At 49.8% G+C, this 26117-nt stretch overlaps 1 protein-coding gene across 7 annotated transcripts in view; it reads left to right on the forward strand.

Annotated features, from left to right (window-relative positions):
* Positions 1-26117, forward strand: part of COL15A1 (collagen type XV alpha 1 chain) — a 98693-nt gene that overhangs the window by 43168 nt on the left and 29408 nt on the right. For 4 of the 7 annotated variants that reach the window (XM_059925155.1, XM_059925157.1, XM_059925156.1 and 1 more), the window contains 16 exons: positions 1973-2082; positions 4551-4706; positions 5895-6047; positions 8052-8201; positions 8718-8858; positions 11361-11411; positions 12584-12670; positions 13838-13963; positions 14845-14907; positions 19907-19942; positions 20360-20500; positions 20682-20750; positions 21570-21605; positions 21711-21794; positions 23109-23174; positions 25633-25668. In XM_059925155.1, the coding sequence (XP_059781138.1) occupies positions 1973-2082; positions 4551-4706; positions 5895-6047; positions 8052-8201; positions 8718-8858; positions 11361-11411; positions 12584-12670; positions 13838-13963; positions 14845-14907; positions 19907-19942; positions 20360-20500; positions 20682-20750; positions 21570-21605; positions 21711-21794; positions 23109-23174; positions 25633-25668 (1505 nt within the window). The remainder of the gene's footprint in view (positions 1-1972; positions 2083-4550; positions 4707-5894; positions 6048-8051; positions 8202-8717; positions 8859-11360; positions 11412-12583; positions 12671-13837; positions 13964-14844; positions 14908-19906; positions 19943-20359; positions 20501-20681; positions 20751-21569; positions 21606-21710; positions 21795-23108; positions 23175-25632; positions 25669-26117) is intronic. The other 3 variants (XM_059925158.1, XM_059925159.1, XM_059925161.1) reach the window with 3 other exon arrangements.

The raw sequence follows: 26117 nt of genomic DNA on the forward strand, positions 1-26117 counted from the left end.
TTATTCCTTTTACTTCTGCCCTCAGTAAATGAATATTATTTTAACAACTAGGGAAGTCTGTTTGTGAGAGAAGGTATACAGTACTGAATAGAAAAAAATTATATAATAATTTAATAAAGTTACAATACCATCAAAGAGTCAGGGTGTAGCTGTGGCAAGACTGCTGGGTGAGACCCTTTGGACGGAAACCCTGCTCAGCCACCTCCTTGCTGTCGGGCGTGGGCAAGTTGCTCAACATTTCCAAGCTTTGGATTCCTCCGCCGTCCACTGCGAGGGTTCACAACCCCTGCCTCCCGGGTGGATGAGAGGACTGAATGCTGTGGCTGGGGTGTGGACGTGAATTGCACATGCTGCTCTCCTGGGGGGAATTAGGATCTCAGAGCGAGGGGCTAGGAGGGGGCAGAGGCTGCAGGGCCAGGAGGCGAGGGCCTCCCCTAGACTGAGGGGTGAGTGCATAGGAGGCGGGACCCAGCCTAAGCACAGCTCGCCTGTTCCCCGGCATCTGTCAGATTACTTCTGTGGCAGACAGAAGGCCAAGCAGAAGCAGCAGAGCTGGCTAGAGATCCTCATTCTTGTTGAGCAGACAGCTCAGTGAGGAGGAAGGGGCTGAACCCTGAGCCCTGTCCCTGGCTAGCGAAAGCCTCCCAAGAGTTTTATCCCAAGAGTCCCTGACACCATCTTGGTGTAGGACCTTTGTCACCCCCCCCCCCTCCGTCCTCCAAGGGGTGGGGACTCAGAGGCCTGGGGTCCCTCTGGCTGCTAGCACAGCGCCCCCTGGTGGTCAGAGCAGGGAGGACGAGAGAGCAGTGAGAGACTGACCACTCCTGGGCATTCAGTCTTTTAAGTGCATGTGGGCACAGGGTCCCTTGAATAGTTCAGCATCTCCCCCTCGACAGTGTCCTTACCATGGGGCGTGCATGAGCACAGTGTGTGTGGAAAGGGCTGGCTTCAGGACCCCTTCGCAGCCTCTTATGTGGGACCTTGTTCCTCCTCTGCAAAACGGGGTTAATAATCACAGGGTGTTAGTGTGCAGATCAGAGCAGGACACACACCGTGGGGTGATATTGGGGATACTGAAAACGTAGGATTCCTGCTTTGGTTCTGTCCACCCGCTGCGAGGTGGTGTGGAGGTGCTTGTGGGTAGGACAGATGGGCCAGCCGGAGGCTTCCAGGAGGGAGTGCGTGGGATGTGCTTAGCCTGCAGCCCAGCCTGTAACAGGCAGGCATTCATGTTAGTATAATGTCTTTTTCTTTGCTTTAGGACTCCATTTGTTTTTTTAAATTGCAAAAGAAATACGTGCTTGTGGTAACAGTTCAATCAATGCCGAGTTGTATGAACCAAAAAAATAGTTTCCTCTGCTGTCCTCTGGAAGAAACCAATACTGTTAAGTACTGTGGTTTAGCCTAGTATGTGTGGTTTATCTGCACACACATATATACATAATTATCTATATATTTTATATGTTATATATAATAATGTATTAATTATATAATAATATATATAATGATGATAAAACATGTATTCTCATATATAGTTTTTCCTCCTTTTACAAATGTAGAACCACACTGACAATGAACATTTATCCCTTGCTAACTATATGTCAGGTCCTCAGTGCCTTTCTTGCATTAGTTTAATTAATCCTTGTAACACATAATCTTCAAAATGACCCTAGGAGACAGGAATTATGATCCCCTCTTTATAGGCAAGGAACCTGAGCCACAGGGTAAATGCCTTGCCGCAGGTCACATTCCTAGTAAGCGGCAAAGCAGGGTTCTCACCTTATAGCTGGTGCCAGAGCCTGTGATCGAAACCACCATGTAATACTGCCTTTCGTTGTCCGGTTTTCTGCAACATTTTTTCCCTCTTAATCCTGTATTATGGACATCTTTTCAAGTCATAGGTGAAGAGAGACCACATTCTTTTTCATTTGCAAAATGCAGTTATTAAGTGCAGAATGCCTGCTTCCTGTAGGGTCTGGTGAGATCCTGAATGACACACTGGAGACAGTTGATACTGTGGACGCTTCCCCCATTACTGACACTGGCTCGGCGGATGGGGCCTTCCTTCATGTCATTGAAGAGGTGAGTGAATGGTAAATTTCATCTGAGTCAGTAGTACATTTGCTTGCTTATTTCAGACTTGATGGTGACTTGTCTTGGGCACCATAGAGAGTCACAAGGGTTTTAGTTGAATATCAGGGAGACTGCCTCCCTCCTGCTGATACAGAGAAGGCAGGAGTCCCAGGGCCCCAGAGTCTCCCTAGGGATGCACCAGGACAGGGGAGGAGAGCCAGGTCCTCAAACCTGCCCGGAGATGAATGCTGGGTTCTCAACACGGTACCCGCCTCCCTCTTGTTGTGAAGATGCACAGCGTCTTCTGCCCTTTGAGCCCCTTCAAGAGAGAATGAGATTAACTGCAGGTGTGTTTGCTCTATTGTTTGGTAATTGGCTTTTACACTTGCAAAGCCAGTTGTTTAAATGCTGGACATGAGAGGGTGCCAAATTAAAGCAAATTATGTTTCTCACCTCTGGCCTCTGCTAAAAACCTTGTGTCAGCTCATTCTTTCCCCTATCCTGGCATGAAAACTCAAGACACTTCTCTCGTCTCCCAGTTACTATCTGGTAACATCCTATTTTCACAGGTATTTCCAAAATCCCTGCAGCATAATATCAAAAATTCAATAAAAATACAAATATAACCAGGAGCCAGGCAGGGAAGGAAGCATGGTTAGGGATATTTCCTCTCTGTCTTCTTACTTCTTTCTCCTCCCTCTCATCACTCCCCCCCGCCCCCCAGAAAGTCTGGCCCACCTGGAGAAAACGACACAGTTTTATCAGACAGTGATCTGGGCCTTTTGTGGGGAAGATATCTGGTTGCTGGAACATTCTCTCACAGGGGCTTTTGTGATTCCTTAGAGGTCCTCCTGCAGGGAATCTAGGACCCAAGTCCATTTTGGGCCTTTTAACTTCCGCCTGGGCTTCCACCCCGTGCTGGTCACCCTGATCCTCTAGGGGGCCCTTTGGGTGGGAGTCCATCTCCAGATGGCTTTAGCTGGCTCCCTTTGGAAGGGTCATATCAGTCAATCACCAGGAAAACAACTGCAGGGCAGATATCTCTGTCTCTCTCTCTTGACTCAGTCTGGATGGCTCCCTGCTTTTGCCTTTGGTATTTCCCTAGAGGGAATCAAACACCAGTCCCTTTGCCTCCCAAAGTCCAAACACTACATACCCAGCTCACCAAATGGTTTGTGGTGGGGGCCAGGGGGGAGCCACAGCACACAGAAAATTGTCTCCAAAGGAATTCTTACAAAAGTCTCTAATCACTCAACCCCTAAATGAATTCTTCACCTTTTCTTACATAGCCGAAGGCAGGTGGTGGGCTCATGCTGATAGAACTGATTCCATTTCATTGTCTCTTTGCCTGTCCCATGTAAGTCGTCTGGCTCCTTTTTTTAGAACACGGAGGTTATCTGAGGCTTATGGAATTGTACTTGTACTTTGGGGCTTTAGCTGACATTGAGTCAAAAAAAGTCTCATTTTAAAATCCTATGACATCAGCTTTTCTCTGTTTTGGGGGGACGTAATTCTGTAAGGATTTGATGTTATATGGAAAAATGGTTCTATAGGCCAATAAGTTTGGGGAATGATCCACTCTGTATTCTTCTTACAGAGAAGGCTCTGAGAAGTCCTTCAGCAAAGAAATATGTCTAACTCTGATCAGCCTAGTGTTTTTAGTATCCAAAAGAACTACATTTTTGGGGGGTTCCCTGGTAGCCTAGTGGTTGGGATTCCAGGCTTTCACTGCCGGGGCCAGGGTTCAATCCCTGGTCGATCCCGCAAGCCATGAGGTATGGCTGAAAAACAAAAAAAACCCCAAAAGAACTACTTTTTGCAGCAAAACGAAGCAAAACCCCACCCAAATTTTTTTAAAAAACAAACCTTTGTGAAGCTGAGATAAAGCATAGTCGGTTTGGTGACACCAACAGCCAAAGCTGCTCTCTGTTGCCATTTCCTGCATCTGCTGTGTAACCTTCAGAGAATCTGCCTGTGAATTTCCCGCGGAAATTGAGTCATAGGGAAAGAGAGGGGTGTCCAGTCTGGAGAAGGCTGAGGAGGACGGGGCTGCCGCCTGCGTATCTCTGAAGCACCATCATGGACGAAGACACTTGCCCTGTTCTTATGGCTCCTGGGTGCGCACGTAGGGGAGGTCACAGGGAGGAAGACAGGTCTAGATTGAAGTGTCTAGCACTGTAGCAGGAGGCATAGCTATATGTGTCTCAGGAGGCACTGATCTCCCAGTCACTGGTGTGGCACACAGACGCTTGGAATCACATGGGAGACACACGTGCCTTGCAGTCTCTCCTGCCACAGGGATTCTGGGACTGTTGTGGAGCTGGGGTAACATCACAGATAACAAAGTGCCTTGAGGAAAGAAGCTACAGAAATGCAAGCTGCCGGAGGGCACAGGCAGTCAGTCTTCTCCAGCCACAGCCACCTTGATCGGGGGCATGGGCAAGTGACGTGGTCCCTAGTGATGCCTTTGTTCCCAGGGTCCACATATGGAAGAAGGTGTGGCAGCAACAGCAGCAGCTGGGGAGGCCGAGGTGTCCATCAGCACTGCCAGGGAAGCAGAGGCCGGCAGTGTGCCCACCGAGGGACTGACCCTCTCCATGTCCACCGAGCACCCTGGGGAAGGGGTCACTCTGGTAATTAGCTCAGAGTACATGCTCCGCTTCACTTGCTTCTGGAGTTCGGTGGCGTCTCAGGTGGGAGCAGTCACTGGCCTTCCTCACCTGTTTGCAAAGGACAGAGTGACAGCCTTGTGGGGCCGAGTCCCAGTAGACACTGATTTGGAGGCCGAGGCCTCTGTTGACTCATTCAGCAGGTGTTTGTGGAGTGCTGTGCTGGGCTCCAGGTGACTAGGATAGACCCAGCTCCTGGGAACAGAGAGGGAAGAGGGACAACAGGAGAAGCACAGGGGAGTATCAGAAGGGGCCCAGAGCCCAGACTCGGGGGGCCAGGAAGCCTTCCTGGGGAAAGGAGGCTGAAGGCGAGACCAGGGGGATGCGTAGAAGTGATGGGAGTGAGACATGTTCGGGAGGTGGGCCAGCGGGAGCAAAGGCCTGGAGGCATCAACAGGAGCACACAAAGACCTAAACAAGCGCAGCATGCCTGTGGGGCCCGGTGTGAGCAACGGGGAGGGGAAGTGTGGCTAGAGAAGCCTCTGAGACCGTGGACACCGTGAGAAGGAGCTGAGTGTCCAGCAGAAATGGGAAGTCACTGAAGGGCATTTTTTTTTTTCCAGATTTTATACACGCTCTTTAATTTCAGCTTTCAGTAAAGCATGAGTGACCTCAAACTCAATTATTTGATCTTAGCTCATTTTCCTTTAAATGATATATAACTTTTATTTATTTTTGCTCTCCTTTTTATTTATTTATTTAAAAAATTTTTTTATTGGAGTATAGTTGCTTTACAATGTTGCGTTAGTTTCTGCTGTACGTACGGATGTCATACAGAGTGAAGTAAGTCAGAAAGAGAAAAGCAAATATCGTATATCAACGCAATATGTAGAATGAAGGGTATTAAAGCAGGAAGTGATGTAGTCACAGTAGGATCTTAGAAAGATTGGGGGAAGCAAGCCTGGAGGCGGGGGGAGGGGGGTGGGTTTGGAGGCTGTGTCTAGGTCTGGGTCAGGGGTGGTGTTTTCTTGCTCTGGGAGTGGCCAACGATGTCACCTCCTGCCAAGAGTCCCAGTGAGTAAAGGCCTGGAAAGCATCCATTGGATCTGTCCCCACAATGATCAGTAACCTTGGGGAGGGCAGTTTTAGCTTCCCCTGGCCACAGCGCCGCGGATCAGTGATGGGGCCCCTTTGTGATGTCTTCCTATTCAGGGTCCAGATAACGAAGAAGGTTCAGCAGCGACAGCAGCATGGGAGGCCGAGGTGCCCGTCAGTGGTGCCGGGGAAGCAGAGGCCAGCAGTGTGCCCACTGGGGGACTGACCCTCTCCATGCCCACTCAGGACCCTGGGGAAGGGGTCACTTTGGTAAGGAGTATAAAGTGCTGGAAGGCTGAGGTCACAGCTGGGAGTGGATCCTGGCCTTCTCAGGGGGCCGGTCTCCATTCTGTTCAGCAAATCCAGAAGAACCTGAATGGGGAGGGGACACCTCTCTGACCAAATACTCCCTCAGAGGTGCAGTCTGCCGGTGCCTGGTGAGAGTACTGTGGGCCCTGGAGGCGTGGGGACAGCGCAGGCTGACAGCCCCAGTGGCCCGTGGGGAGATGGGTGAGTCAAGTGAGGTGGGAGTGAGTTCCAGGGCTGATGCAGGGGTCGGGAGCCAGGGTGGAGGAGTGCTGGGTGTGAGTGGAGGAGGTGATGGCGGGCACAGCCATGCCCGTTTCTGGGCACAAGCACAGGCTGTCAGAGCTCAGTGAAGGGTCCAGGTGCAGGCAGGCCCTGGCAGGGTCCAAGGGCATGGCCAGGCCTTCTCAGCCCTCTCCTCAGGCCTCACGGAGACACTGCTCCCAACTCCTGAAGACAGGATGCAAGTATCCTAGGACACTCAGACTCAACAGATTCAAACCTAGACTCCTGTCTCCACTCCTTTTGTGTTCCCATCTCAGATGATGGAACCATCATCCCCCAGCTGCCTAATCCAGAATTCTCTTCCCTCTTCCTTACTTCTCATGTTCTGTCACGTGTCAAGTCTTGTTGATTTTTCTACCTCAACACGTCACAGATCTCCCTCCTTCTACCCTTCTCCAGTGCCAGCCCCCTGTACTGAGATACGGCATCCCCAGCCCGGGCAATGGTTAAGGCCCTTCCTGGCCTCCTCCATCCTCTCTGCCCCCGGCTCCTTCTGGTGGGGGCAGCCCTCTGCAGAGGGCCTCCCACTGTCCTCGCTGCAGACCCTGCTCCCGCACCTGGCCTCCAAGGCTTGTACGGTCCGGCCTCGCCAGCCTCCAGGGCCACATCTTGGGCCACTGTCCCTGCTCTTGGAGCTCCAGCCTCACTGGCCTTCTTTCAGTTTCTTGAACATGCCTATTTCCTTCTTGCCTTAGAATCTTCCCACACCCTCTCCTCTCTGCCTGGAACCTTTTCCTCCTCCTTCTTCCCTCCGTTAATTCCTGCTTATCCTTTAGAGTTCAGCTCAGACACCGCTTCATCAGGGAGGTGCCTCCCAGGCTGTGAAGTCTCCCCGTCAGACACATTCCCAGTACCCCAAACGTCTCCTCGGAAAGCCTCATCACAACTGGCTCCCTACCAGGCCGGAGGCTCTGTGAGGCCAGGGATCACATACCTCTTGCTCATTGATCTGTCTTCATCCCGGCAGATGTTGGGGACTCAGTAGATGTTTGCTGAGTGAGTGAAAAGAGGGGGTTGTCAGGCCATCACATGTCAACACTGGCCTTTGAGATCATTCCACACATTCACTCCCAGCCTTTCACCTCTGGTCTAATGTCCAGACAAGGAAACTTTACAGTGGGGAAGGTATGCCCTGGCCAGGTGATGGAGCTCCCAAGGCCACTTGGCAGTTACTGGATTATTGTAATTAACAAATCGTCACCACCACCGTCTCCTGCTTCTTCTTCCTCTTCTCTTTCTTCTCCTTTATCTTTCTTCCCTCCCTCCTTACCTTTCCTTCTTCTTTAAAGGCAAATCCCTTGTCACAGGGTGAGAAAACTAGGGATCAGGTCCCAGTTCTACCAAGTCTTTACTCAACAGAAACTAGAACTTAAGTAGCAAAGCTGTCTGGAGATAGAAGGGCTTCCTGTGGAGGTAGGGAGTGCCAGTTCCTGAGGATGCGCAGGTTTGGGCCAAAGCACGCGGCAGAGGTGTGCTGGAGGGTACTCCGGGGCAGGGAGGGGACGACCTGAGAGGTGCGTTCTAGCCTGGAGCTCTGGGGGTCTGGGGACTAAGGCTGGTCCTAGATGAGCTGTGACCATGCTTTTATCTGACGGCCTCAGGAGGTTCCTCCCCACAATCACACACCCACCAACCAGGGGTGTGGATGAAGTGTCACGATCCCTTATGCCAATTTCATTTCAGGGTCTAATCAGTGAAGAAAGCGTAACAATAGCAGCGGCTGCAGCAAAAGTGCCCCTCAGCACTTTTGAGGAAGAGGAGGCCAGCGGGTTCCCGACTGATGGCCTGGTTCCCCTCACACCCACAGCGGCCCCCAAGCAAGTAGTCACTTCTGTAAGTGTCTCCTAGCATCCTCCCTGCCTCACAGGGGAGAGAGAGGTCAGGGTCACGAGACAGGAGCAGTTGCCGGCCTTCCCAGAGCCAAATGCACAGGCAGCTTCGTTAGAGCATTTATCTGGGTCGGCACCAACCAGAGGGAGGCAGGATGTAACTGAAGGAGCATAGCAGAGGGGGTCAGAGGAGCAGGCTTTGTCCTGACCCTCTACCCCCATCTTTGTCCAAGGAGAACTTTCTCGGAATGTGGTCCAAAGTTAGACAGCGTTGCTGGGGTGAGAGGCAGTAAGCACCATGACTGGGGAGGGGGTTTAGAGGAGATGCATGTTTCAGAAGGGGATTATGAGTCTGTGCTTCTGTGAGTGTGTTGGGTGTAATGACAGTTGTAGGTAGGAAAGTGCTTTGAAACTGGGCTAGTGCCACCGAAAGGAAAGTCAACAAAACTCCCTAGCAGCAGTGTGCACATTGCATCATGGGTGAGGTGGCTTGATTCGTCGTGTTGGTTTGGCTTCTCAGGGTCCTGGTGATGAAGACTTAGCAGCAGCCACGACAGAGCGGCCCCTTCCCGCGGCTGGGGCAGAAGAGTTGGGTGGCGCTCTCCCTGAGGCGCCCCCGCTTCCCATACCCACAGTAGCTCCTGAAAGAGGGGTCCCTCCGGTAAGTGAAGATTTCACTTTGCGTAGAGGCATGAAGATTTGACTTGGCCGGTCTTACGGAGGAGAGAAAGGCAGGCCAGAGGGGCCTGCTCCTGGCTTTCCTAGAGGGAGGTTTTCATTTTGGTTCGCAAAATGTGGAATTTGGACTTTTGAGGGTCCTCCAACCTAGGAACACACAAGGAAGCTGCAGTTTGTGGAGAAGATGCAAGAGGTAAAAACCTAGGGCACCTGGCTTTGTGTCCCAAATTGCCCACTTCTTTAATTGGAATGAGAGCTTTCTAACAGGCAGAGCTGCCTAAAGATACAAAGGCCCATCTCAAATGTCATTAGATTCCATCCTGGAGGTGGGGAAACTTGTAAGACGTGGCAGGGACTGTAGAGGAAATAGAAGCATCGGAGGTGTGTTTGTGTGTGGGGGGGGGGGAGGGGGAGAGGGTCACCTTCAGGTCTCTTCCAACACGAGTTTTTGGGTTGCAACTGTACGATCTCACACAAATCCCTTTCTTTGGGCTTCAGTTTCCTCATCTGTAGAAGAGGGTGGCTGTGAGGTCAGGTCAGAATGCAGGTCAGGGAATGTTCGGAAAGTCCTATGCACAGGTGCGAGGTTGTCACCACTTAAGGGCTGTGACTTTGTCTTTTAGAAGTGGGAAACCCCCCCACATACACATCACTCAGCAACATTATGCGAGTCGTGCTTTATCTGTTCCGCCTCCCACAGCCATCTTTTTGGAGTGGAGGGAAGGGGAAGACTGGAGTATTTTAAAGCAAATCCCAAACATTGTATCATTTAACTCATAAACATGTTAATGTGTATTGTTAATAGGTTGATCTGGGACCTTTTTTTCCCCTTAGCCACAGTGTCATCCATCAGTGGTAATAATGGATGTCTTTATCCATCTAACAAAATTGACAGTGGTTCCTTCATATTATCTAATATTATCTAATATTATCTAATACCCTAGTTATTAAAAATGCCTTTTTGCACTTAGTTTGAATCTGAATCCAAACAAGGTCTACTTTGTGTTTGGTTGATGTGTCTCTTAAGTCTCTTTTAGTCTATGATTGTCTCCCACCTACTTTGTTCTTTTTGCCATTGATTTATTGGGAAACCTGGTTCAGTTGTCCTTAGATCCTGTATATTTTGTGCTTTGAGAAGCTGGCACTTGGTGAGGGCCTGGTGAGACCAGCTATGCTGGTGACAGTGTCAGTGGTTTACTACTGCTGAGAAGTTCTTGGTCAACACATATCAACACCATAAAACTGTGTATTGTTGACCCAGACACTTTTGTTCTAGGAATCAATCCTAAAGGAGATAGTCTGATATGTAAAAAGGCTTTGTGTACATGGATGTTAATCTCAGTATTGTCCATAATGGAAAAAAAACTAGACACAGTTTAACTAGCCAACAATAGGGGAGTTAACTGAATTAAAGGATGTTCAAATAATGGAACATTATGCAGCTATTAAAATTATACTTATTAGGAGTATTTAATGATGGAGGAAAATACTTACCATATAATGCTAAGTGGAAAAAAAGCTGGTTATGAACTTCAGTATACTGACTGGGCCGACCCTGGAGGAGTCCTAGCCTAGTGGGACCAACACACGCACAACTGAGCTTCAAGTCAGGTGGTCCTACTGTGGTCTTAACTATTTAAAAATAGACATATGCAAAAACCCTGGAAGGAAATAACCCTCCCTAAATGTCAGCAGTTGTGGCCTTAAAGTAGTAGAACTGTGAGGGTTGGTAGGTTCCTAATACATGGTGGTTTTTCCGTCAAGGGGGCTTCTGACTTTTCCAATGAGATGTTTAAAACAATTTTTTTTAAAATTTTTCTTTTTTGGCCTCTCCATGTTTGCGGGAGTCTTAGTTCCCCGACCAGGGATTGAACCCGGGCCACGGCAGCTGAAGCACAGAGTCCCAACCACTGTACTGCCAGGGAATTCCCATCCAATGAGATTTTTAAAAAGCTCCAAGAAGAGAGAGAGGGGGAGAGAGGTGTGGGGAGAAAGGTGAAAGAGAGAGACGAACATGCAGGATTTCATAATGGCACATAAGTAATGAAGATAGATCACCCTAAGTGCCTGTGTCAGGAATTTGTGATGAATTGAAATGGGTGCCCCAATTCCTGAGCAGACAGTTTAATAACACAATAGGGACAGTCTTGGGAGTACCCACTCTGGAATATCTTTTGGCTCATTTTGAAACTCAGAGTCACCCAAGGCAGTGGGTGAGAGGGGCATTCATGTCTGGCTCTGCCACACCCCTCTCTCTGTTTATTCATGTATAAAATGGGGATTGTAGAACTTTCTCTCTGGGATGTGGTGAGGATTAAATGAATTAATACATGGAAAACTTTACCTGGCACGTAGTACACGCTCAACAAATGAGGTATATAGAACTCCTGCATAAGCCTCCTCTTGAAATAAGCACAGTTTCGGGAGAGAGGAGGGGAGAGTGGGAGGGGTGCCCAGTGTTCCACTGACATCTTGTTCTCTTTAGGGTGAAGCTGGGGAGGGGCTTCCTGGCCCCCTTGGACCTGCTGGACCCACGGTGAGATTCCCACCCAGGGTTGTCACATGCACAGTGTGCAGGGGCCGGGGATGCACGAAACAGCCACAGGCAGATCCTTCCCGTCTGCCCCCAAGTGCCGTCCAGTCAGAGCTCAGTTCTCCTTCCTGTACCAGGACTCTCTCAGAGAGTCCAGGAGCAGAAACTATTTACATCCCGTTTATATCCTGTGCCCTGAAAGACCCCCAGGTCCCTCAAACTAAGCACATCCCAAACTGAGCTTGTCACCATGCTTCCAGGCCTGCTCTCCCCGCAGGGTTCCCCTGCTCTGGGAATGGTACCCCATCTTCCTGATCATGAAGAGAGAAGCCAGGAAACATCCTCGAGTGCCTCCCCTCAATCCAGTCAGTCCCGAAGCCCCCGAGTCTAGCTGTGCAGCACCTCCTCATCCCTTGATGCTGGCAACAGCCTCCTGTCTCCTTGCCTTTATATCATCACCTCCCTTCTCCCACCTACACGCCCACACTGCCACAATCTGCCTAAGCTCAGCTCTAACCCCTAACCCAGCTCTTCCTTATTCGATGATTGAATTAGGCCTTGCCTGGTTCCCATCTTCAGGAACTAAGTACCAGAAAGGTGTTTTGGAAGTTTCCTTTTGTTCCTTGGAGGAATTTGATGGCATTCAACAAGTACATAATGAGTGCCTTCTCAGTGTCAGATCTCATGCTGGACACTGGGCACCCAGAGGTATCTCAGGATTGGGCTGACCCTGGAGGAGTCCTAGCGTAGTGGGACCAACACACGCACAACTGAGCTTCAAGTCAGGTCGTCCTACTGCTAAATCCAGACCCCCACAGTGGCTGGTGGGAACACAGAGTAGGAGAGGTGAATTCTCTCTGAAAATGGGGTTGGGTAGGGCTCCATGGAGGAGGTGACCATGGAACTGGGCCTTGAAGGATGAGTAGGGATTTGAAAGGCAGCAAAAGAGGCTGTGAAAGAGTGTCCTGTGTTTGAGGACTGGCTGTGTGTTGGCCGCACAGCTGGGAGGGGGAGAGGGAGGAGGGCAACTGTAGAGGGGACCGGGAGAAAAAGCCAGAAGGAGAGTTGGCAGCAGCAGTTATAGGGCCACAGAATATGGGAAGACTTTCAGTGACACAGCTGTCCTTGGAGAGTAGCAGGTGAAACCAAGCCGTGGGAACTTTTTCTCTGTACAGGTGGGAGTGGAGGCTGAGGGCTCCAGCCTGGGCTGGGGCTTGGACGTCGGCTCTGGTGACCCAGTGCGCAGCGAGGAACTGTTAAGAGTAAGTGTGAAGGGTTAAACAGCCTAGTGTCGGGGGCAGCCTTCACGAGGATCCAGGAGGGAGGGACACAGGGGCCGATAACAGATGAAAGCAGATTGCCACCGTTGATAACTCTTGCGGCTGATGGTGGGCTCCTGGGACTCGCTCTACTTTCCCCTCCACATTTGTATATGTTTGGCATTTCCGTCTTCCATCAGTTTTAAGTGAGTCTGAGCCTTAGTTTATAGTCAGGTGCCCCACTTTGCCACTTGCCTCCTTCCCCCGGTAGCCTTCTCCAGCAGGCTCTTCCACAGCAGGTATGCCCATGACCTTCACCTCTACCACCTAGCTCTGTCCCCCACCCCCTTACCCATTACAGAGACCTGCTGGCCTCTTCTCTAGGTAGCATTTCACACTTTGGCTTCCAGACCCTTCTCAAAATCCTTCCTACCCTGAGGCGGCCCCCTCCCTACCTCTCCAGACCACTCTTTCTGCCTCTTTGGCACCTCTTGCTCCCCCAGCCTCTTGCCCAAGGCTGGGCCCCCACTGGTCCCTCTAGGTTTCCCCCGGGAGCACCTCTCTTCTCAGCTGCATCTCGTGCCTCTGTCCCCAGGGCCCCAACCTCATCTCCATCCCTTCCTCTGAGCCCTGGTGCTGAATCCCCACCTAGAAGGCTCCACTCGGCTGCCCTTCTGCTCACTCATCATGGCAGGGCTGGAAGGGTTCAGGACTCACTGGATGAGTGGAGCGGGACCCAGCTGGGACTTCCAAGCTGGTGGCATCAGCCAACCCAGCCCGAGGCTAAAGAGACTAGTACATTGCAGGGATGTTTTTAATAAGGGTTAACAATAGGCAGTTTTGGACTAACCTCTCAGGTAATCAGAAAACTAAATTAGAGCATCTCTGAGAATTCCAACAAATTATATTTTTATTATGTACATACATCTAGGGAGAAAACATGATATAATGCGCTTAAAAAGACCTGGACTCATATCCCAGCTCTTCTCCTAATTAGCTGTGTGTGTGAGCTCTTGAGCAAGTCACATCATGTCACTAAGCCTCAGTTTCCCCATCTTCTAAGTAGGAATACCAGTCTCTACTTGTAGAGTTGTTTTCAGAAATGGAGTGAATGGAACATATATATTTGTCCCCTCCTGCACTGTTTCTTAACAAGGTATCTATTTTTAGGGTCCTCCAGGTCCCCCAGGCCCACCTGGCTTACCTGGGATTCCAGGAAAACCAGGAACTGATGTTTTCACGGGACCCCCTGGATCCCCTGGAGAAGATGGACCTGCTGGTGAACCTGGTCCCCCGGTGAGCTGCCGAAGCCATTGCCCCTCTGTGCCTATGGGACTTCCTTTAGCCAGAGAGGGGGTACAGACTGCAGACCCCAGTGCTAAGGCTTACAACAGGGAGTGAGGAGCTAGCTAGCGTTTGTAAACAAATTCCTCCTCAGCTGAGACATTACTAAGACTCATAAGAAGCGGCAGCCGGACTTCTCTGGTGGCTCAGTGGTTAAGAATCCGCCTGCCAATGCAGGAGACACGAGTTCGAGCCCTGGTCCAGGAACATCCCACATGCGGCAGAGCAACTAAGCCCATGCACCACAACTACTGAGCCTGAGTGCGTAGAGCCCGTGCTCCACAGCAAGAGAAGCCACCGCAATGAGAAGCCCACACACCGCAACGAAGAGTAGCCCCTGCTTGTCGCAACTAGAGAAAGCCCACGTGCAGCAATGAAGACCCAGCACAGCCAAAAATAAATAAATAAAATAAATAAATTTATTTAAAAAAAAAAAGCAGCAGCAGCCAAGAAAAACATCATCCTACACATTGTTTCGCTGCTTTATCTTAGTATAGGAAATGCAGGCTCATGCAGAATCTTGGAATCATAGAGCACCAGCGCTGGGACCGGGGTGGGAGGCCCCCACAAATCACCTAGTCCAGCCCTGCCCCCGACTCCCCACAGAAGAGAAAATGCAGCCCAGAGAGTGAAGGACCCTCGTCCACAGATGCACAGCCGGCCGTGGCTGAACTGGGGCCAGGACAGGTGTTCTGCTACCGGCTGACACAAGGCTTTGGACCCACTGGCCTCACCCGCTGGGTCTTCCCAGCCCTGGCCTCCTTTTCCAAAGAGGGTTCATATTTGAATCTTCTCAGAGATGTTGTGGGCTGATTATCCTTGATGTTCCTCAGGGCCCTGAGGGAAAGCCTGGACTTGATGGAGCCTCCGGCCTTCCTGGAATGAAAGGGGAGAAGGTACGGAGAAGAGGGGGGCGGGTTCCAACACGGGGAATCACCAGGCCCACCCTGCCTCTCTGACCTCTAAGCCTGACCTTGCCTCTGATCCCATTCTGGTCCGCATGCTGGATGTCTCCCCCTTCCAGAGCTCTTTATGCCCAAACCGGCACTCAGCGCCTTCCCCTGCCCACTCCTGCATGTCCCCAGCTTCCGTGAATGGCACTGCCATCTACCCAGTCCCCTGGACTCAAAAGCAGAGTCTTCTCTAACTCCTCCCTCCTCTCCCTTTCCTACCATGAACCATCTGTTGCCAAGACTGGCCAATCTGATGTCCACCTCTCTCTCCGCCCTGACCTGACGTTCATCTCTCCTCGCCTGCAGTGTGGCATCAGGCTCCTCGCTGGTGCCCCCTTCTCCCCACCCACAATCCAGCCTCCAGCTACCTGCCCAGTCCATCTTCCTAGAGCAGGCTGTCAGCACTCACTGCCCTCTCCGCTGAGAAAGCGCCAGCGGCTCCCCGTTGCCTGCAGGACAGAGCCCTCACTATGTGCAGACCTTCAAGGCCCTTCCCGACCTACCTTTCCAGCTCCACCTCCCGCTGCCCCCTTACACACCGGCCTCCAGGCCAGCCAGCCAGCCCTACTGAAAGGCTCTGGGCTTGCACAGCCTCCTGGCCCTGGCCTGTGGTTTCCTCTCTGGGCTGTCCTTTCCCTTTCCTCATTCTCAGAAGCCCAGTTCAGATATACCCTCTGGGAAGCTCTCCTGGACTCTCTGAGCAGAAAGCACCCCTCCTTCCTCTGCGTCCCGTTAGCACAGTACTGATTCTGCGGGACCCCTCCAGCCAGGGTCACTGACGCTGTTCGCTTACCAGTCTGCTCCCAACCCCAGCCTTACAAGCAGGGCGTGAGCACTGTCTGTGTATCCTTAGAACCTAGCCCAGGCTTCTGTGAGCAGTTTGATGCATGAATGAAACTTCTTCAGGTGCCCTTTTCACCCTCCGTTCCTGAGTCTCGCACGCCCTCAGTCTCTCCCTTCTCTGTAAGCCCCTGTAGTCTTCTGTTAAGCTACATGGTGCTGGGGGGGGGGGTCCTGCCCCTACTGCATTCCCATGTTCCGCAAAGGGGGGCAATAAAGATGAGGTGAGCTTCCTTCCAGAGGTGTAGGCATGAGCTTCACTGGGGTTCAGAGGAGGGAGGAGCCTCCCCGCTGGGGTGGGGAGTGGAGGCCTTCTGTGTACCCCACCTGGACGGAGTTGTGGAAAGTGCTGACTCCCTAGACACCGTGCTTGTCACTGAATTTCCAGTTTCCGTCAGCTCTCAGGAGTATTTTTATTGAAACAGTAACTCGATTTTCGTGGAAAGCTCATTTCTCAGAAAAAGAAGAAAGAAACAATTGTTGAGCTTTATAGAACTCATTTTACACGTACTGTTTCATAAGAAATTAAATTTTGCAGGAAACAGCACAAGACTTACTCTCATCTTCCTTGTTCTTCTTACCAGCTTCCCTGCCCCGCCCCTCCCCCACACACCCTCCCCACACACCCTCCCCACACACCCCTCCCCACACACCCCTCCCCACACACCCTCCCCACACACCCTCCCCACACACCCCTCCCCACACACCCTCCCCACACACCCTCCCCACACACCCCTCCCCAGACACCCCTCCCACACACACGCCTCCCCACACACCCCTCCCCACACACCCCTCCCACACACACGCCTCCCCACACACCCCTCCCCACACACCCCTCCCACACACACCCCTCCCCACACACCCCTCCCCACACACCCTCCCCACACACCCTCCCCACACACCCCTCCCCACACACCCCTCCCCACACACCCTCCCCACACACCCCTCCCCACACACCCCTCCCACACACACCCCTCCCCACACACCCCTCCCACACACACCCCTCCCTGGCTGGTCTCGGGCTTAAAAATACCCACGCCCATGCCCACATCCGCACACAAACACCCTCACAGGTGCACTCTGCAGCTGCTCAGACACTCGGTTGTGCGCAAAGCGGCAGGCTTGCCCAGACTAATTGTGGCAGATAAATCACATTTTTCTTCCTGGAATTTGCTGTGAGGCCTAACTTGTTGCCCTGTGTGTATATGATGTTTTCTGGTCAAGGAAAAGTAGACTCTAGAAGGACTTGGAAATTTGCATCTGGAGAGCTGGAGGAAAGCCTCGCACATGACATTTACCCCCCACCTCCACGCCCCCCAAAAAAGTAAACCAAGGAGAATAGTCTGAATGTGAAATAACAAAAATTGCTAAAGAAAATGAATAATCTCAGGGATGTAACGCCACATAAGATCCAATGATACATTTGATCCTTGATGCCCCTCCACAATCTCTGCTCAGCTTACACACCTCCAGTGACAGGGGACTCATTTCCTGCCTTCATATGTACAAGCTGGATAAAATCATCTGTTTCTGAGAAAGATAAATCAAGGTCCCACATATCTTCTAGAACTTCCTTTGAAACTGCTACAAGATGTACTCTTGATTTGAAAAGAGTCAGGAAGGCAATTGACAAAGTATAGCTTTTTACCTTATGAACATCTTTTTCTTGAACGGGGTCAACTGGCAACACAATAATAATCTTTTCAGAGGGTAGAGTCCAAAAGTCAAGAGATGGGACTAAGTTAACTTCTATTTCACAATATCCCTGACTGTGATTTGACTTGTTACTTGAAAAATGCATAAGGTTGGTACTTCCTTCAAGGACAGATTGCGTCAGGCAGCAGAAGATGGTGTGGCTGGTCACACCCAAGAAAAGCAGACACAGAAACTGTAGCCTGCAGATTGGGCAACAAAACTGGAACCTGATTCTTTCTGTTTCTGCCCAGGATAAAATGTCACACTTAATTTTTCCCAGGTCAGGCCAGCAGGCAGGAAAGTGACAGAGTCTAGCCAGCCAGGCTTGCTTCCTTCTGCAAGCACCCCTCTCCTCCCACCATCCCATAGAGTAACGGGATTCTTTCTGTGATTCTCTCTTCAGGTGTGTCTCTTCTGTTATTCAACCCTTCTGTAGAGTACTTTCTCTCAGCAGTTATATATTTTTGTCTCTAAGGTCTCTAATTGATTTTTTCTTTTTTAAAATATTTATTTATTTATTTATTTTTGGCTGTGTTGGGTCTTTGTTGCTGCGTGTGGGCTTTCTCTAGCTGCGGTGAGCAGGTGCTACTCTTCATTGTGGTGCACGGGCTTATCATTGTGGTGGCTTCTCTTGTTGCAGAATACAGGCCCTAGGCGCACGGGCTCTAGAGCGCAGGCTCAGTAGTTGTGGCACACAGGCTTAGCTGCTCCGCAGCATGTGGGATCTTCCCGGACCAGGGCTCGAACCTGGGTCCCCTGCATTGGCAGGCAGACTCCTAACCACTGCACTACCAGGGAAGCCCTGATTCTTTTCTATAACCACTGTTCTTATTTCATAATAGTTTGTCCTTGTTTCTTGGCTGTAATATCCTCCCTTTTCTCCCTGAGAATATATAGTATTTACTTAGACTCCTGATTGGATCGTGTTCTTAGCTGTTTCCTCAGGAAACCTTCCATGGTTGATGTTGTTGTTTCTCTTTCAGAGTGTTGCCTTTCCTCAAATGTGTAGTGTTTCTTGTTTGTGTGTTTGCTTTAGAAATTGGAATCCCTCTTTAGTCTGTTTCCTGCCTCTGTTTGTACAAATTACTAGGGAGTTGGGTGGTAGCTACTTCTGCAGGTTTCAGGAAGGTGACGGGAGGAGTAGGATGTGCCAGCAGGCAGGGCACCTCAACAGCTGATCTTAGATGTTTGGGGTACCCCTGGACCTCCCAGGGTCCACTAGCCACCTGGGGCTCTGCCCTATCCCTTTGCTCCAGTAAACGACTCTTATTATCCTTGTAGCAGGAGTGGAAGTGGGAGGTGAGGGGAGATGGGCAGGGCTCCATGGCTATCTAGCTCCAGAATTTCAACCTATCTCCCTGTCAGAGCCACACCCTGCTCCTGGCTTCCACTCCTCCCTTGCCTGATATTTTTCTACCTGTGGTTTCTCTCCACCACCGAAGCCTCTGGCTTCAGCTTCCCATGTTTTCTCTTTGCCATTCCTCACTGTTTCAGATTCAGTATCACTCGCCATCTTATTTTTGAGCATGACTATTTTGGAACTATGCACTCTGTCATCTCTATGGATTTGATATAGGAAGGCGAATCTGGCCCAGGGAAAGAGGGGTTTGGGAGAAGGCACAGCCTTAGATGGCGGGTGTATCATGGTGTCAGGGCCTTGTGTGTGGCCGTGCAATTGCTGGCTTCTTCTCTTGCGGGTGCTTCTGTGGTTTCCTTGGAAGTTCTCTAGCTGGGGGCCCCCGACTGCAGTCCTCTGCTGTAGTGCAGTGTCTCCTGTGGCTGACCACTCCTGACCATCAGCCCCCATTGGTGCTCCCCTCTATCTGAGCTCGCAGCTGGCTCCTTTCCTTGGGATCCACATCTAACCCCCCAGGAAACCTGTACTGTGTCTCCCACTGGCGGTGGACACGCAGCCTGCTTTAGAGACCCCCCCCCACCCCGACCCCCATTCTGGGGCTATTCCAGCCAGCTTTCGGTCTTTAGATTTTTCCAGAAGAGAGCCAGCCATCATCCACATATCTCCAAAAGCCTAGGGAATACATATCAAATTCTTGAAGTCCCTTCCCTTGGCTTCGAGGAGGGGAATCGGGCCCACCCAGTACACTGACAGCTCTCCAAGGGAATTCTTCCTCTACAATCTCTTCCTGGTTAATCTTCAACTTCTCCTTTTCACTCTTGAGGTAGGTAATGAGATAATAGTTGGAAGATGGGTTTCACAAGCTTTCAGCATGACCTGCTTAGCAAACTCACAACTATTGTAATGGGCTCAGGTTTGAGACATCAGTCAGAACTGAGCAGGAAGAGTCCCACTTTAATGTCCTGTTACTTAAGAGTCTGTAATCCTGCATTTTCTTTTAAACATACCTAATGAAATATATATTAATTGGCCCCCATTTTTTTTTTTCAGGGAGCAAGAGGACCTAATGGCTCAGTTGGTGAAAAGGTAAAAAATGAAAATGAAAAAGAAAAAGCTTTCTCCTCCTTCCTCCCCTCTCTCTGGGTTTAGTATAATTGAACTGTTGGGCTAGAGTATTGAATATATAAATGTCATGGATCAGAGAGAAACATCTGGAAGGAACTGCTTGGGGAAGGCAGAACAGCTGGAGCAGAGTGAATAACCCACCAGGTTTTCTCCTTTCTCACCCCCTCCACCCTAATTCATTCAATGAGCGCCGTTAGCTTATCTCCAAGTGAAATGTCAATTGGCAAGATAGCTGTTTCTGTACAATTAAGTAGCGCTGATCAGAGAATCCAACAATCTAATTAAGTTCAAAGAACAATTTTTTGACTCAGTTGCGGATGTTGTTCCTTCCATGAGTGACTCCAAGGCTAGATAATCAGCCTGTCCCCTTCCTTACAGGGTGATCCCGGCAACAGAGGCTTACCAGGACCCCCAGGGAAAAATGGACAAGTTGGCGCTCCTGGGGTCATGGGACCCCCAGGGCCCCCTGGACCCCCTGGGCCCCAAGGCCCTGGATGTGCAATGGGACTTGGATTTGAGGTACTTTTCCTCCTTTCTGTGGTTAAAGAACAACGTGCGCTAAGGACTACTGGAAAGGCCAGCTAACTGAACGCCAAGGTGGTGCTGATTCCCCACTGAGCCCCAGCTCCCAGCACCACACCTGGCACAGGGAGGTGCTCGGGAATCAGTACTGAAATTCTCATTCTTCTTCCTTCCCTAGGATACTGAAGGCTCTGGGAGCATCAGGCTGTTGCCTGAGCCCGGAATCTCTGGACCAACGGCTTCAAGTGTAGGTTGACTTTTTACACCTTCATTTTGAGGACTGTCATGCTGTCACACTGGAGTGGAGAAGCTGTGGGGTGCCATCCTGGCTCTGCTACTTTCACTAATTCACCCTCTCTGTGCCTCCAACTTCCAGCTGTGTGGTGGGGAGACCAGGTGCTCTTTATAGCTTGTTTCTTTGAGGAGTAGCACAGAGGTTTTGCACAAAACATCTTGTGGGAAAACTTGAAAATTATCTTTCTCTCTCTCTGCAGTCCCTTACCATCAAGCATCTCTGCTTCATTGCCTCCTTCCTGCTGCCCATTCAAGACTCACACTTTGCCCCGTTTCAGAATCCCATGCTCTTAACAAGTACCCTTCCCCACTACATCTACCCCCCAGGGAGGTGTTGTCCATCTTCTGCTATGATACCTGCTCTCTAGAGGACCAATCCCCAGGATCTCATTATATTTGAGATCCAAGCAGTACCCAGAGCTGAGCACACCAGTGCAGGAGGAGCTGAGCCTCGCAAAGGGGAGCAGCACAGCCCCCTCCATGATTGAATAGGAAGACCTCCCCCACACCCCAGATGCAGAGGGCTCTGGGTTCAGGGTCAAAAGGACACTCACTCCGTGCTGGGAGAGGGCCTCTGGTCCTCTTACTGTCTGTGAGATATTCCTTCCTTCTGACTCTGTAAGGGGAATTTGCCCCTCCTCTTTTGCTCCCATTATCTGGGACAAAATCCTTGTAAGAGCTTAGGGAGAATGGCAAGATGGGAGGATAGATGGAGAGTGGGAAAAGTGAATAGAAAAAAACCCAAAGAATATTTGTTTTTCTGTTTTGCCAGGGTCCCAAAGGAGAAAAAGGAGACCAGGGACCCAAGGTGAGGTCACAGATCTGAAGTGGGGGTGAGAGAAATTTTCAGCCTGGTTCTAGGAGCATTATCCACATACAGTGAATTTTTTTCCACTCTCACTGCTATATCCAGGGTGAAAGAGGGATGGATGGAGCCAGCGTTGTGGGACCCCCTGGGCCCAGGGGGCTACCAGGGCGCATCGAGGTCTTATCTAGTGTGAGTATCACCAGGTATCACCAGCATGGCTGCTTTTGCTAAAGGGGAGGGAAGGTTGTCCACAACTTCAGGGCCTTCAGGGCTGCTCTTTATGCAGGGGGCACATAGCTGGCATCTGGTGTTGGAGTTCTTACCTGCCAGCATGGCCCACCTGTCTGTCCCTACCCTGGTACCACTATTGTCACACATAGTGTGTCCAGAACCCTCTCTTCTGGTTGGCAGCATTTGCAGTCAGGAGACTGAGTGTAACAGAGCTGTAACCGAGAGGCAAGGAACATAAGTGGGGGAACGAGGGAGGAAAGATGGTTTAGGGTATGACAAATCAAGGAAGACTTTCTGGAAGAAGTCTCCTTGAGCAGGGACTTGAAAGCCAAGAAGGATTCACCAGGTAAGTATGGAGGACAGGACTTCCAGAACTCAGGTGGTCAAGGCACTCTGAGCCGAAGCACAGAAGAGAAAAACATGGGTGTGTCCAAGGCACAGGGAGCTGATGGGCATGGGGGTGGGTGGAGAGCGATGGAAATTTGGAGAGAAGACTGGGATGTGGGCTGGGACACGATCACACTCCACTGAATATTAGAACATCACATTTGTGAGAAACTGTGGCCCTTCCAAGAGAAATAATGTCATACTGGTACATGACAGAAAGACAAAAAGTCCCAAATAAGTGGAAAAAAGAATGACTAGAGTTTTTTTTGTTTTTTTTGTTTTTGTTTTTTTAAGTATGATTAAAAAATATCAAGTATAGGTAAGGGTGGAGTGAAATAGATAATCTCACATACTTTGTTGGAAGTGTAAGTTGTACGGCCCCTTGAGACAGCTCTTTGGCAATCTGTTAAAACTAAAAATGTTTATACCGAAAACTTCCATATGGAAAGACCTCCATGCTGTATGATTGAGTGAAAAAAGCAAGTTGAGGAATAATACCTACAACCTGATGCCATTTATATAAAATAACCACATGGACAAACACACACACACACCCAACAACACTGTTTTCTGTGGGTATTAATATTATTATTAATTTATAATTATATAACATAAATATAATATTTAAATTTATATATTTAAAATTATAAAAGAAAAAAGGCATTTATGTATGGTGCAATTTTAAGATTAATCGAAGAGGAAAGTTATAAGGCGGCTCAGGGCTGTGTTGTAAGTGGGAGGGATGGGTGTGTTGGCAGTGGGTGGGTGTTGTCAGTGTCTGCTTGTGTCTGCCATGCGGGGTGACTTCAGTTAAAGCCTCACTGCTGGGAGCAAGGTGGGACACGTGCCACCCTCTGTCTCTTTGTCTGATTTTTCTCTTTTCAGCCTTTGATCAACATCACCCATGGATTCGTGAATCTCTCGGACATTCCTGAGCTCGTCGGGCCTCCGGTGTGTATCCACAGCTGCCCTAGAGTGAGGGTCCTACCCAGACACCCCAGCTGAAACTAAGTTGGGTTGGTTTGGAATCCTTTGAGCTCCTGAAGCATAGAGCTAGAGTGTCTCGAAGTGTAGAATAGAAAGAGAGCTTTGCATTTCTGAGAAGTTGCTGTCACATTGATTTGTGCAGGGAGTTTTGTCCAATGCAGTGGAAGCTTCCAGTCCCTTGCATCAGAAATATGTGTAATTGAAATCAGAGAATCATAAGTAACAAATTGATTGATGTCTGAGCAGTGCTTTGGGCATGCTTTTATTTACATGATCTCATTTCCCAGAATGGGAGGAGCCTAGAGAGACCTATCCTTGTGCTGATAGGGAAACTGGCGCATGAGGAGGGAACGTGACTGGCTTCAGTCTTTCTGGCCCCATTTAGAGATCAGGAACACACAGAGAAGCTACCTTATTTCTGCAAGTCCACAGCGTCAGTCCATGACACAACAGGACCTAAGAGGAAGGAAGCTTCCTCCTGCAGTCTGTGCAATGAATCCACACTGCATCTTCCATATCTGCTGGTGACAGCTGGGGAGAGAGGAAAGAGCTCTGGCCTTAGGAGCCTTGGGTTCCAGCCCCATCTCCTCTGCATAATGCTCTGAGACTCTCATCGTCTCTCTGATAACACCTCACCAGCCTTTGGGGCAGCTTATAAGAGGTGATGGATGCAAAACTGCTTTGCAAACTGTGGCACTCTGTGGAAGCCGACACGGAGATTGAGGCTTATACTTCCACAGCTGCGCAGTCCAGATGTCTGCCGGGGCCACCCGCCCTGCAGTCCCCAGTGAGGTTGGCCTGAACCTCTGCCGTCCATATCCTGGGGAGAATTCAGTGCTCTCCCCAAGGCTTCTGCAAATATCTGCACGATTCCTTTAGAGCCAGTATCTCCTTCTGCTGAGTGGCCTCTGTTGGTGGGTCATTTCACTGTCTCTTCTATACTACATCCAGTGGGTCTCCCTTTCCTTGATTTCTACTAAAATCATCCAAAACACCCCAGTAAGCAAACCCTAAAGCAAACAAGCAAGTCATTTCACAAAAGTTTTTCCCAAACTATTGGGGGTTGAGAGTGTTAGCTGGCTTAATTCTAAAGCAAAACACAGACAGCCTCAGATCTAAGAATCAACATCTCTGTTCTAAGAGTCCTTGGGCCTTGTCTTCTCCCACCCCTTCTCTCTTTTCCCCACCCGAGAATCCTCCTTCTGTCCCAATCCCTGTCCTCCTGTTTGGCAAATCCAGGCCCTCAAGGGTCCCCTTCGTCCCTAACAGAAGATCAAGATTTTCCTACTCAGAGGCAGTTCCCTCCCAGCTGTACCTTTATACTTTTCCACTCTACTATATGTACACCATATAGATATATGTATATATTATATTATATTTTATATATATATATATATATATATATATATATATGTATATTAGTCCTTTGTTGCTTCTGCATCCTCAGATTCAACCAACCTTGGATAAAAAGTACTGAAAAAAAAAATTCCAGAAAGCTTCAAAAAGCAAAACTTGAATTTGCTGCATGCTGGCAATTATTTACATAGCTTTTACATTGGTTTTACAGCTATTTACATAGCATTTACATTGTATTAGGTGTTATAAGTAATCTAGAGATGATTTAAAGTGTATGGGTATATGGAGTATGTATGTAGGTTATATGCCAACACTACACCATTTTATATAAGGGCCTTGAGCATCTGCGGATTTTGGTATCCACAGGGGATCCTGAAACCAATACCCCTCGGATACCCAGGGACGACTGTACAGTATATTGAGAAAGTTGTTGCCATTCGGTTATATCTCTCTTTATATATGTATTCTGCCAAACTCTTATGTCTTTAATAGGTATGTGGGTATCTGGGCTTGGAGGAAAAAGAGTCCTGGCCCCATGTGGAGTGAACCACAAATTTTCTGTTGCCTGGAGCCTTTAAAATGGCTGGTCCTTTAAAATTCTCCCTCTTACTGAGGGAAAAGAACGGAGTCTCACCAACTGCCCCCACTTCCACCCCTAAATTCCCCAGCACAGCCTTTGGGCCCACTCCTCAGAGTTTAGGAACTTGTTTTCTGAGAATATTTGTGGAGGTTGAGCACTGCATTCATTGCCCCAGAGGTTTCTGACGCTGAGTGATTTCACGGAAGAGGAGGCTGGGACTTAAAGTGCCGAGAGTCCTGGCTCGGGGGAGCAGAGGCTCCAGACTCCTGAGCAGTTCCTGGCTCTGTGCTAACTAGTGTGTGACTGCACGGTTCCTTCCCCTCCCGGGCTTCGGCATCCTCTGCAAAATGGATCCTGAGCCCCACTGTGTGGGAACATGCTTGGGCCTTTGGAAGGTGCTGGAGGGAGTGGGCCCCTGAGGTACAGGTTCCTGCTGGCCTGGAAATGCTGCTCCTAACCTGCCTGCTTTGTCTGTCTGTGTCACAGGGCCCCGAGGGCATGCCTGGGCTGCCAGGATTTCCAGTGAGTAGCACAGTAGCCATCTTCCTTTGTGCCCCGAGGCTGTGTGCATTCTGTTCCTTCCACCTGGAATGCTGTTCCTCTCCATCTGCACAACTGACCTCTAGCGCCGTCTTGTTCGTGTAGCCTTTCCTCGTTGCCCCCATCTGGAGTGACCCTTCCCTCCTTTGAATCCCATAGGGCTTTATTTTCACCTCTGCTGTCGTTCTTTTCTGCCTTGAATAACAGTTATTTGTACCCTTATCATTTTTTCCTCAACTGTACTGTGACCAGCTTGCAGGGGGTCAGGTCTTGTTCATCTCTTTCTAGCCCAGGGCAGCCAGAGCCAGAGCTGGAGTCTGTGGTTGGCTACCTATAAATGAGTGGATGAATCAAGCATTTCAAATCGAGTCCGAGTAGATAAAATCCCTAGAGAGAGAGGATGGTGGCGATGGAGGATGGAGAGAGAAGAA

Source organism: Balaenoptera ricei, chromosome 6 (genome assembly GCF_028023285.1).
Source record: "Balaenoptera ricei isolate mBalRic1 chromosome 6, mBalRic1.hap2, whole genome shotgun sequence".
Lineage (NCBI taxonomy): Eukaryota > Metazoa > Chordata > Mammalia > Artiodactyla > Balaenopteridae > Balaenoptera > Balaenoptera ricei.